Source organism: Thermobia domestica, chromosome 7 (assembly GCF_964235325.1).
Source record: "Thermobia domestica chromosome 7, izTheDome1.hap1.1, whole genome shotgun sequence".
In the NCBI taxonomy this organism is placed as follows: domain Eukaryota; kingdom Metazoa; phylum Arthropoda; class Insecta; order Zygentoma; family Lepismatidae; genus Thermobia; species Thermobia domestica.
Window position 1 is genome coordinate 111,147,297 of NC_137460.1, and position 12,453 is coordinate 111,159,749.

At 37.0% G+C, this 12,453-nt stretch overlaps 1 protein-coding gene across 1 annotated transcript in view; it reads right to left on the minus strand.

Annotated features, from left to right (window-relative positions):
* Positions 1-12,453, minus strand: part of Stip1 (Stress-induced phosphoprotein 1) — a 64,578-nt gene that overhangs the window by 13,731 nt on the left and 38,394 nt on the right. Inside the window, exons 6-8 of the mRNA XM_081765137.1 lie at positions 9,440-9,582; positions 4,607-4,784; positions 994-1,155 (exon numbers count right to left, since the gene is read on the minus strand). Of these exons, the coding sequence (XP_081621263.1) occupies positions 994-1,155; positions 4,607-4,784; positions 9,440-9,582 (483 nt within the window). The remainder of the gene's footprint in view (positions 1-993; positions 1,156-4,606; positions 4,785-9,439; positions 9,583-12,453) is intronic.

Below are 12,453 nucleotides of genomic sequence, written 5' to 3' on the forward strand. Positions count from 1 at the left end.
TCCCTGTGCAGGAACACAAGAATAATGTTTCCGGAACAGTGGATGAAATTTATGACATTATTATTGAAAATCGCAGAATCTCAGCAAAATGTGTAGCAGACTGCAGACATTTCTCGGGAACTTTTAGCAAATCAAAAGCATGAAAGAGTGAGGGCATCAAGGGAAGTTATATTCTATTTTGACCGCAATGTTGAAGTTCTGTCACGACTAGTAACTAGAAACGAAACATGATTGTACCACTACGGTCCTGCAATGAAACAAAGTCAATGGAATGGAGGTAGGTTTCCCAAGAAGTTCAAGAGAGAGAGAGAGAAGTTAGAACAGTGCAACATTCTTCTGGGACCAGGATGGAGTCGTAGTCATAGACTACCTGCCCAAGGGTCAGACATTTAATGCAGAGCATTACTTTGCATTTCTCATAAAACCGAAAGACAATTGGAAGTGCAACGCTTTTTTTTTTTTTAAGGCAATGTCCCTGTTCATCGAACACTGCAAATACAACTGACATTGCATGATCTAGGATTTCAATATCTAGATCATCCCCTCTATTTCCCAGGTCTAGCTTCGCCATACTATTCCCCAACTGAAACAACACTTGAAAGGATGCTATTTTGGATCTGATAAGGCCATCATTAGTGCTCAATCTTTAGAATTTTTTAAACTAGTCAACAAAAATGAGAGCACCGTGCAAGGAAGTGAAATGAACTTCGGGAGGCGTATGTAGACTAATTGTACAATTTCATCATTCCATGTCCATTGCTCCTGGGTTGAGCTACGAACTTTTGAACAGCATCTCTTATTGGAATATTAGGGAAAAAAGTAATTATTAGGAAAGTCATATAAGCTAACCATTCTTTAATAATAATAATAATAATAATAATAATAATAATAATAATAATAATAATAATAATAATAATAATAATAATGAAAAATACAGTACTACTACTTCTGAAATAATACTGCATGCCATTTTAATAACTGAGATATACTTACTAAATTTTGGATCTAATTCAACACACTTATCGCAGTCTTTCAAACCCAAATCGAAGGCGGCTAACTTCGTGTAACACGCTGCTCTGTTACTATAGTACTTGGGGTCATCAGGATTCCTTTTTATGGCTTCCGTATAATGTTTTATGGCATTAGCATAATCACCTAGAAAAGTTAAAAAGTTTACGTTTAGTTATGTAGATATGTACTTTCTCACACAAGAGTGCTACAAAATTTTACACGCACTCCATTGTTTTCAAAACTATCGAAGTACTTTTATCCATTAAGCATAGTACGTTAACCCCTTACTGCATGCCGTGCCATATATGGCACATACCCTTTTTTCACTGTAGCTTTTTTGTGATTTATCAAAGGCATCAAATGACTGTTTTGTCTGCTGTGTGAGATAGTAACATGTATGAATAAGAGATGTTGGTGTCCTCTGGCATGTTCTTTGAGAGTTGTAAATGTGTCATATATGGCACTTACTTATTTCTCGTCGGAATTAAGTGAAAAATCTAAAATTCAAGTTTTAATTCATTTTTCAAGTTCCCACATGAGAATTTCCAATACTGATTTTTTTTTTCGCTAAAAGAAAAAAATCATGCAGAAAGGAGTTAATGTAAATATTATTGCGTAACACACCATGGATTAAAAAATACGAAGGTTTATCTTCATATCTACATTGGATTTTATTCTGTGCCAAGGCAAAGTATTCTAACATTTTATTTCTCTGAGATCCTCTTCTATTATATCCCTACACTCTACGCGGTCTTTCCAAAGTTATCTTTCCTGTTTGTTTGAGACTACGCACTCCATGTGTAATATCCATACGATTGACGCTCACAGTCTATCTAATCATAAACAAACATATTAAATACTATTTCTACTTAACCCTTTTAAGTTTTTTCGGTCGTTTTCGACCGATATTGTAGTGTCTTAAAGATTCGATTAAAAGAGAACTAAGAATGCTATTTAGTTCGTTTTTATTATTATTATTATTATTATTATTATTTTCCAAGAGAGGAGGCATTCAAGAAAGACTTGGAAGGGTCTATACGCTTCCGAGCGTCAGAACATAGGGGGGTATGACGTCATCAATTTACAAATTCCTTTTTTTTTTTTTTTTTTTTTACCGAGGTCTAACTTCAACATTTTTTGGTGAGCTTCTCTTTAATCCTAGAATCCTAACATTTCCATAAACAATCAGTGGACCCATTAGTTTTTATGAGAATTTTTTCGGATCTCTTCGTCAACATAAATGGGGGGTTCAGAGGGACAAAAGGGTAAAAGGACATTTTTTGACCAAAAACCCCACTTTCGCGATTCTTGCTCCGCTCGGCTACATGATAGGGACATTTGAGTGGTACTTTCTGAAAGCCTACTTGATTCTGAAGAGAACGACGTATAAATCATCATCCTACGATAATTAGGGACGTGTCAGGAAATTTTTGAAGTTTGTATAGTATCCTTGGGAAATTTCGGAAATATTCGCAGAAGAGGAAAATATTTTTCCCGCCCTTAGTATTGGAGATAGGAGATTGGTATTTGGCACAACTAATTAGTACCTTAAGTAATATTTTTTAAAGTGATTTCCAGATCTCTATGTTAACCCAGGGCCGCGCCAGAGGGCCCCAAAACGGGAAAAAGATCTCAGCAAAAATCCCTATTTTACTCAATTTTTCCCTCCTTAGGGACATCCGAAATGAAATGAAATCTTTAAGTTTTACGTCCCACGGTTATGCCGGTTAGGCTAAAGGAGACGGTGATGATGAGAGATGAGTGAAATGGTGGAATGAAGAAAGTGGGAGGAAACGGGAGAACCCCGAGAAAACCCACGAGTACGGTGTTTGTCCACCACAAAGTTCACTTGGCGTGGGCTGGGATCGAACCCGGGACCCCAAGTACCAGAGGTGAACGCTCTACCACTGAGCCACCGCGCCCCCTTAGGGACATCCGAGGGACATGAGGGTAATACAATCTGGAAGCCTGCTCTATTCTTAAGAGAATGGCGTATGAATCGTGATCCTACGATAATTAGGGACGTATCAAGAAATTTTTGAAATTTATACAGTATCTTTGGGAAATTCCGGAAATATTCTCTGAAGGGGAAAATATTTTTCCCGTCTTTAGTACTGAAGATAGGAAATTGGTATTTGGCACAAGTAATTAGTACACTACGTAGTATTATTGAAAGTGATTTCCAGATCTCTATGTTTACCTAGGGCCGCACCAGAAGGCTCCAAACCGGGGAAAAAGGGATTTTTCAGTAAAAATCCCTATTTTCCTCAATGTTTCCCTCCTTAGGGATGTCCGAGGGACATGCGGGTGATACCACCTGAAAAGCTTCTCCATTCTGAACAAAAGGACGTATGAACCATAATTTTACAATCATTAGGGACGTGTTAGAATTTTTTTTAAACTTGTAGGGTGCATTTTAGGGAATTTTTGGGCATTTTTTTTTATGCTCTCTCAACATGGGTAAAAAATTTTCCCGCCCTTAAGACAGGAAATTCGAATTTGTCACAAGTAATTAGTACACTACGTAGTATTTTTCCAAATTTTTGGAGGTTTGTGCGCAGACCCGGTAGAGCCTCAGCTGGCAACTTTGAAGTAGTTTTTTTTTCAAAAAATCCCGATTTTACCTCAAATAATTCCCTTCTGGTACATCATAGGGACATGTAAGTGGTACCGTTTGAAAGGCTGTTCCATTGTGAGAAAAACTAGGTATGAACCATGATCCTAGGGTAAATAGGGATGATACTGTCGCTGCTTATCTGAGACTCAAGAAAAACGCCGAAAAAGGCAAGAATTTAAAAGGGTTAAAGAACTTCGCTTTTAAAACGTATTAATGACGCTAACCTGGACAATAAATAAAAATCATCATCCCTTAAAAACATCTAAAAGCCATAAAAACTGCACAAATTTCCGGTTTCGAGGCACTCCTCACTTCTTCCTAAGAATGCTCATAAAAAACACTACATAAAAAAATAGGACAGATGAATTTCTTCGCGTACCAATCCTGTAGAATAAGAGTGAAGATATTACAGTGAAGTTTGATATTAAGATTTCCTTATCTTCCCAATTTACAGGTAATGAAAAATCCTTGGTACTTACTTTTACGTAAAATCACAAATAATAAACGACTGACGATCTTGAACTGTGAACCAGTTAGCAAACTGATGACACTGTAATACAGGTTCATAGAAACTCTATAGTTAAGTACATAAGATTTGTGAGTAGAAACTATGAAATCGACTTGTTACTGTTCTGTACATTTCAAGAAGATAAGCAGGTGAAGATCAGATTGCGACAAGTTATGTCAGGAACCAAATTATACACCTGAAATCAAACGGAACCGTTTGATCAAACCGACTTCGGTCTCCCCAATAAACTCACAGGTGTTGGTTAGAAATTTTGAACTATAACGAATGTAACCAAAACTTAGTAAAAAATAAAGTTGTGCTCATAATGCTTTAGATGTGGTGAGGAAGAGGCGCCGAGTGCCTCGAAGTCGTACGCAGATAACCTGTCTTTTGGATGTTTTAAGGTAAGGGAATCTTTATTTACTATTTACACAGCCTATCGTATCAATTAGTAATTAGCAGAAATTAACCTTGTTTAAATAATTCATTTCCTAGTTCTTTTTCTTGCTCTGCTTTCTCAGGATCAACATACGCCTTCCGTTCTTCGTCTTTGATTCTCTTTTCCACGTCAGACAGAAGAGTCTTCACTTCAGGAGTCCTGTGTTCCGAGAGGGATTTCTCAAAATATGTCTTCGCGTTTTGCCAATCCTGCAAGCACAAATTTATAATTAATAATAAATTAATTAATTAATAATCTTGCCAATATACTTCACTCATAGAAAATATCACTTCAATGTTTTAGACAGCTATGTCCATCTTACGTAAAGGTAAGTTTTTAGCCTATGGGAGTAAAATGTTAAATGAAGGATATTCATTTTGACTCTGTCTGCCAAAATATGATGTTGTTGTTGTTGTTGTTGTTGTAGTAGTAGTAGTAGTAGTAGTAGTAGTAGTTGTAGTTGTTGTAGTAGTAGTAGTAGTTGTAGTTGTTGTAGTAGTAGTAGTAGTAGTAGTAGTAGTAGTAGTAGTAGTAGTAGTAGTAGTAGTAGTAGTAGTAGTAGTAGTAGTAGTAGTAGTAGTAGTAGTAGTAGTAGTAGTAGTAGTAGTAGTAGTAGTAGTAGTAGTAATAATAATAATAATAATAATAATAATAATAATAATAATAATAATAAACTGGCTGATTTATGTATAAAAAACCATAATAGATGAAGATTACTTTTAATGTTCACTGTTGCCAGGGCTAGCCCTAGACAATTTGCCCTTCCTCCCACCAGCTCCAGAAAGAATACATTTTAAAAGCCACGATTTAAAGTATGCTACCCCATCATGAACAACGAAAAGGGAAATAGCACTCTCACTCAGAAAGGTCTAAACACTACAAATACAATCTTGTTGTGTCTGTTTTTTTTCTGTAAATATTAATTTACTGTGTTAGTGAAAGATAAAGCAAACAACTGCAGAGAAAAGATGATAATCCTTTTTATAGAATAAGCTCTTTTATCTTTATTTCCCGATTTTTCTTCTATAACCGACACCAGGTTATAGAAGTATTTTTTGTGGATGCTCTATATATTTTGGAAAGACAGTAATATTTTTTTCGATTTATACTATATTCTGCGATGCCAATAAGTTCATTCTTCGATGGGAATTGCTTCTTTCCCACGCAATTGAATAAAGAAGTCTTTCATCGTTTTTTCATATATATATATCTAAGACGTTACTTTGTGGTGAGAACATTTCAGTGAGCAACGAAGCAACTCAGTGTTTCTCCCTAACTTAGTAATATAAAAAAAAAAACTATGTTCTATGGTTATTTGGAACTGAATTAAGTGTATCTTCCAATCATTTATGGAAATACTGCGATTCAGAGCACACCAGGTGTCGAGCACTAGGGCGACGCCAGCCACATCGCTTTACCAGTTCGTTATCTAAATGTTCCCACAGTCAAGTTATCGCAATGTCTTGTGCGTCGTGGCCAGTGGACTAATATTAACGTCAACTCTTTTTATGTTCTATTTGCATGTACATACAGGTGAATTAACCTGAGTGCTTTTGAGAATGAACTGCCAACACTGATCAGTGGACCAATGCAGCTCGTATCTCGAACCTCTGAGTTCGAGGAGTGGTACTCCACGTTTCGAGGCAGCAACCACGCACATCGCGTCGAGCATCAAGTATAATGTTGTGCTAAGGGGTATACGTTATTAGCCACCAGTCAATGACTTAATCGTGGCTAGCCCCAATCAGTAAGTCCCAGATTCACATACCTTGTGCGTCAAAGCTATAAACGCGCCCTCCAACATTATCATTCCACTTTGGAGACTACCTATTTTCACTGAGGATAAACGTAAACATTTGAGGATTGTTTGGAGCAGCAACTATATTACTTCGTGGGATTATCCCAGCGACTTTTCCTCAGTGCTAATTCCCGAATTGCATTAGTGGTGTGAGAAAAGTGTATTTAGTGGAGTCATTATCTTAATCTCCAATCCTAATATATAAAGTGACAAAGGGCTAAAGTAAAGTGTGATTTTATTAAAGGAAATAATTATACATATGCAGTGTTGTGATCATTTTTCTAATCAGTTATTTTTTTCTTTAAATAGTATTTTAATAAATAGGCATAGTGTCGTTTAATCCAGTGTGTTTTTGTTGTGTGTATGAATAATGTTTGTGCGCGTTGTGGTCTGAGTGACCGTCTGATCGTCCGTGAGGTTTTCGAAATGAAAAAAAAATCTAAGTTTTTACGTCCCACGGTTATGCCGGCTAGGCTAAAGAAGACGGTGATGATGAGAAATGAATGAAATGGTGGAATGAAGAAAGTGGGAGGAAACGGGAGAACCCCGAGAAAACCCACGAGCAGTGAGGTTTTCGGGACGAGACATCTGAACCTCTCGTTGCCTAATACTCATCTCATTATTGAGACCGGCAGGCAATCTAAAGGCAATTTTGTAATCCCTTTTAGGAGATTTCCTTCAACGTCTTACCCAGGTAAGTCCAGGTATTCGGAACATACTCATTGGCAGGATCACGGAGGACAGACCCTGGAAAGCAGTTATATAAATCATTGACGCCTGAACAGCGACTCAATACCTAGGCGATTACACTTTCTACATCTGTTAAAAACCTTATTTCCATCTTCAATGATAAGGACCTTGTTTGTGACAAAGACTAGTTTTCACATCAAAACTGTAATAACTAACTAAATGGAAAAGGTGTTCGCTACTGTTCGAGAATTGTGTTCTGGTATTTGACAATCAAGCAATTCATGCTAGAATTTGTTTAACCAATTACTTTAGCAGTGCCCACGTGACATTAAACTAAAGCGACCTAAATATGATTTATGAATGTAGTATTCAAATAGGAGGTCAGCTTAGTAAATTTTAAGTACCCTCATCATGGAGTGTTTCAACAAGAAATATTTTTAAAAATATAGTTATGACAGATTTTGCTGCCCCTCGAAACTTGCCGCCTCGTGCAAAGTCGCACAAATGGTAGATCCGGCCCTGATTGTTGCAACCACTAAAAAGGACTAGACGGAAAATTCAAATCTGGATCTCAGACTTACTATACCGAGGCGTAGTACCCAGCACCACACTATAGTACCCAGTACATTTCATGATGAGCCATTCAGCCATATTTATTCTATCATATTTGAAGTCGGTGGTCACCACTCATACCGCATTTGACTGTACCCAAATTCCTGTTATGCTTGAAAACCCAGTCTCTGCACTATAAAACACACCTCTGACAACTGAATTATATATCATAAATTCGTCTTTAGATGTGAAGCCAATGATACACAAAATTGAAAATTGTAGTTACACAAGTAATACGATATACAATCAATGTAAGTACGATATACATATTTTATCGCTTGATCAGAATTTGCATTCCGATTTTTGTTTTAATAAAAACTAATACAAAAACTTTTTCTTTTCGATTTATTTTTGAAGAACATAGAATGATGGTTTATTAAAAAGTACAGTTAATAGTCTCAAGATGGTTATAATTCTCCCCCTAATGCATGCATTAATCCTAGTTTTTAATTTTGTGATTCTGATATAAGACTACGGTTGACTACATTTTCTCTATTTTGCATTTATTTTCACAGCATTTAGATAAGCAATACTAAAAATTACTACGAAATTAACAGTATTTACAATTATATTCTCACACCCAGGATACTTAGTACGTAAGAAATTTTATATTACAATTTTAATAGTATTGTAACTACACCATCTTTGCTTTTATCCCATTGACTTACATGGAAAATTATTTTTCTGTTTTCTTTGAAGTATTCTGAATTTTAGTAATTTGATTTTACGGATTTCTTCTTCACATCTACGTTAAGTGTTTCTTGCTTTTCATTTAAATTTATATTAGAAAATTTGTTACTAATTTCATTAATACAGTTAATTCTTTATATATATATATATTTACATATGAACCATTTTGTTTTAAAAGGGCGTTGTGCAATAAACAAATTTTTCGGGAAATTACAAAAACCTGTTTTCTTACGAGATAGTTCGGTTTATGATGAAAAAAAGTGTGTAAATGCACATGAATACTGAATGTTTATTAGCTACAAATTTTGTAACTCTAAATTATTGTTTAACCTACAAAAAACATTAAACTTGGGACCATACGCCCTTTTAACAGAAAACATGGGGACACGAAATGTGAAACCAGGATTTTTCTGAAATATATCTAAAATTTTAGACTGTGTTGCATAGGTATTATACTGATAAAAGACAGGGAAGCTAATAATTTGAAAGCAAAGATCTTGTCCCCCAAAAATTACTTTAAAAAAATATTTAATCCCAGTCAGGACAAGCTCTGAATGAACATTTGTCATCACTGTTTGCCTCACTCCGATTAGCAAAGCACTTTGGCTTCCACGTTTACTGATATCAGCAAATGCTGGAATAAATCTTGAGCCAGTTCCAGAATCTTGCAGCCTAAACATTGTGTCAGTACAAAAAGTTATTCTCACGGTATCTTTTTCCGGATCCAAAACAGTGGCGACAAAGAGAGTGATCTTCAGCTCGTCAAACACCAACGAAGCCAATTGAAGTGCTTTTTAATGGTAAGCCTTAAGCAAATTTTCTTTCACTTTTATTACCCAAATCCTTGAGTGTGTATCCAGATTCCAGCAGAGCTGATAGACCAACCAACAGGGCACATCATGTGATGTTCAATCTACACTAACAAAACATTTCTCCCTATCTCCTACGGTTTTTGCTCTGATACTTGTTGACTGGCTGACGTTTTCACATATTTCTGCATAGTTGGAAAGTCTAACAACAGCAAAATTTAGCTGAGATTTTAACTTGAAATACAACATTGCCTTTTAAACTCACCTCCAATTTCTTGTACGCATTACCTATTCGTGTGAAAGCTTTGGCTATAAGTTTGAAGTCTGCTCTGTTCTCTCGACCTATTTCAATTGCTTTTTCACATTGCTCGATACATTTCTGATACTCCTTTTGTTCGAAATATACAGCTGGAAGAAAGAATCAATCTGTCAATGAAATCTACAAATAAATATAAACAAAACAATAAACCCTACTTAGGAAGAAAAATATTACTGGCAAGGAAAAGTAAGAATTCATCAATAAAAGCACCTAGACTCTCTCTATTAATAATAATAAAAAATACTATTTACTTTAAACATTATGTGGCTATGGAATTGTGAAGGAAGACATGTTTTCTATCATATGACGACTCCGTAGAAAACAGTAATGATTCTAAATCAATACAGAGCGCAGAAAGTGAGTTGTATGTATCCGTGTTTCGTTGGGTATCCGAATTCAAAGACAGTGCTGCAAAAAACAAAAGCACTGGGCGTCCTGCAACTGCACGCAGACCACGCAATGCCGCGCGAGTGAACGATTTGATAATGGAGCACAGGAGAATCACGTTTGATGAACTAGAGAAAGAAACAGGTTTATCACGGGGTTCCCTCTACACTATCATTCATGAGGATTTGAAGCTGCATAAGGTGTGTGCACAATGGGTGCCTCATGACCTCACCGTTGCACAGAAACAAAAGCGTGTGGAGATTTGCCAGCAGTTGATGCAACAGTACAGTGAAAATCCGACCGAGTTCTTTGAGTGTCTGGTCACCGTTGACGAAACTTGGTTCCTCTACGAGAGACTAGAAAAGAAACGCCAGTCCATGGAATGGAGGCATACTGGAAACCCTCGTCCCAAGAAGGCACGGATGGGACTATTCGTGTGGAAACAAATGGCGACCATTTTCTGGGATCAGGAAGGGATACTGCTGGTGGAATGACTCCCTCCAAAACGTCCATCGACAGTGAGAGCTACTGCAGTTCACTGCATAGACTCCGCCGACGCATCCAACAACGCCAACAAGGAAAATGGGGCCGTGGCGTTCTTCTCCAACACAACAATGCACGGCCACATGTAAGTCGCCAGACAATTGCCACAGTGCATGAACTAGGGTTTAGTGTACTGCCGCATCCTCCATATTCGCCGGATCTGGCTCCTAGCGACTATACTTTATTCGACACAATGAAAGAGGACATGAGAGGTAAAAAGTTCAACACAAATGATGAGCTCCACACATTTGTCCGCCAGTGGCAGAGAGATACCCCCAAAGAATGGTTTGCTACACAATAAGGAAGCTTCCAGAACGGTGGCAAAGGTGCATAGACATTGCCGGGAAATACCTCTAAAATCAACTGTAATCGTTTGTTCAATAAATGGTTCCTGTGAAAACAAATTAATTGTAGTGCCAATCATTTCTGAACGCCCCAAGTAGATGAACTTTTTGCTTAAAAAAAAAAAAAAAAAATGTAAAGCAGGAACCTGGGAAAGAGAAGAGAAAGAAAAAGACAAAAAGCTATCGAATGAAGAAAAATGGATGCAACTTTTCAGCCAAGCTAAGCAAAATAACATCCCAATGTGCAATCTTCAGCTGATAGTTGAGTACATCTTTTGCCTACCCGGAACATCAGCTCCAGTAGAGAGATTTTTCTCGTTGATGAATAACGCTTGGACGGATGACAGAGGTTTGATGCATGAGTCAACAATACGTGCAATCAGGGGTGGACTGGCCATAATCAAGTACCGGCCCGATGGCCGCTGCGCCCTCCTCATATCAGTGTCTTTGCGCCCTCCTCGGGAGGGGCTAAGACCCGTCTTAGTCTCGGGAAGGCGCACAGTTTCCTATCTGAACACATTAAAAAAAAAAAACAAAAACAAAAACAAAAAAACAAAGCTACATAATTATTTTATAAATTCGCTAGCCTTTGGCCAGCTAGGGCTCCACCCCAGACCCCGATATTTGCTCGGCCTGCGGCCTCGCTCTTTCTGTTTTCGGCGTGGAAATGCTATTAATGATATTAGATTTACCCCTAAATATATAGATTTGACTCTAATATCGGTCATTTTGGACGATTTTTACATATCACCCTTTCCAACCCCACGCTCCGCCCCAAATCCCAGTATTTGCTCGGCCTTCGGCCTCGCTCTTTCTGTTTTTGGCTTTGGGAATGTCATTATAATGATCTTAGGGACCCTGAAATTTATAGATTTAACTCTAATATCGGTCTTTTTGGATGATTTTTATATATCAACCCTCCCACCCCCACTGCTCCGCTCCCAGATCCCGTCTTTACTCGGCCTACGGCCTTGTCCTTTCTGTTTTAGGCTTTAGTGGTACCATTAATGATCTCAGCGACTTCGAAATATATTGATTTGACTCTAATCTCGGCCATTTTGGATCATTTTTATATGTCTCTCCCTCCCACTCCCGCCGTTAGAGGCGCTAATGCCGTTACATAAAAACAAGACTCCGTTCAAGACTTACAGATGAACATCTGGATTCATTGTTCTTGATGAACTCAGAAAGAGACATTCTGACCAAAAAAGACAACAATATTATTATTGACAAAATGCGTGATAAAAGCAAGAAGATGCGAATGCTCCTTCAAGCATGAAGCAGTGATTTTACTTTCATTTTCCAGTTTTCTTTTTGAATTTCTTTTCTCGCTAGGTAGGTATATAATTCTAAATATACTTTTGTTAATTTGTAGTAAATGTTTCATATATACTTTTTATTAACGGTTTTAAAAATAGATGAAAAATAAGTTAATGTTATGATGAACATAGCTTTAAAAGGACAGAAGTATGAAAAATAGCGTAAGCCCCAAACTTAACTCAAATCTTCAGTTATAATTAGGCTGTTAACAAATGTAGCCGAATAATTTAAAGAACTGATGTGATTTTTGTAGTCTCAGTTAAAGTATGCAGATTTATATAGGCCTAATATACGAGGCGTGTTTTTTAAGTAAGGCCGTTTGAACATAAGTACACAACGAAAGGTTATTTCAAAAAAGTAAATGTA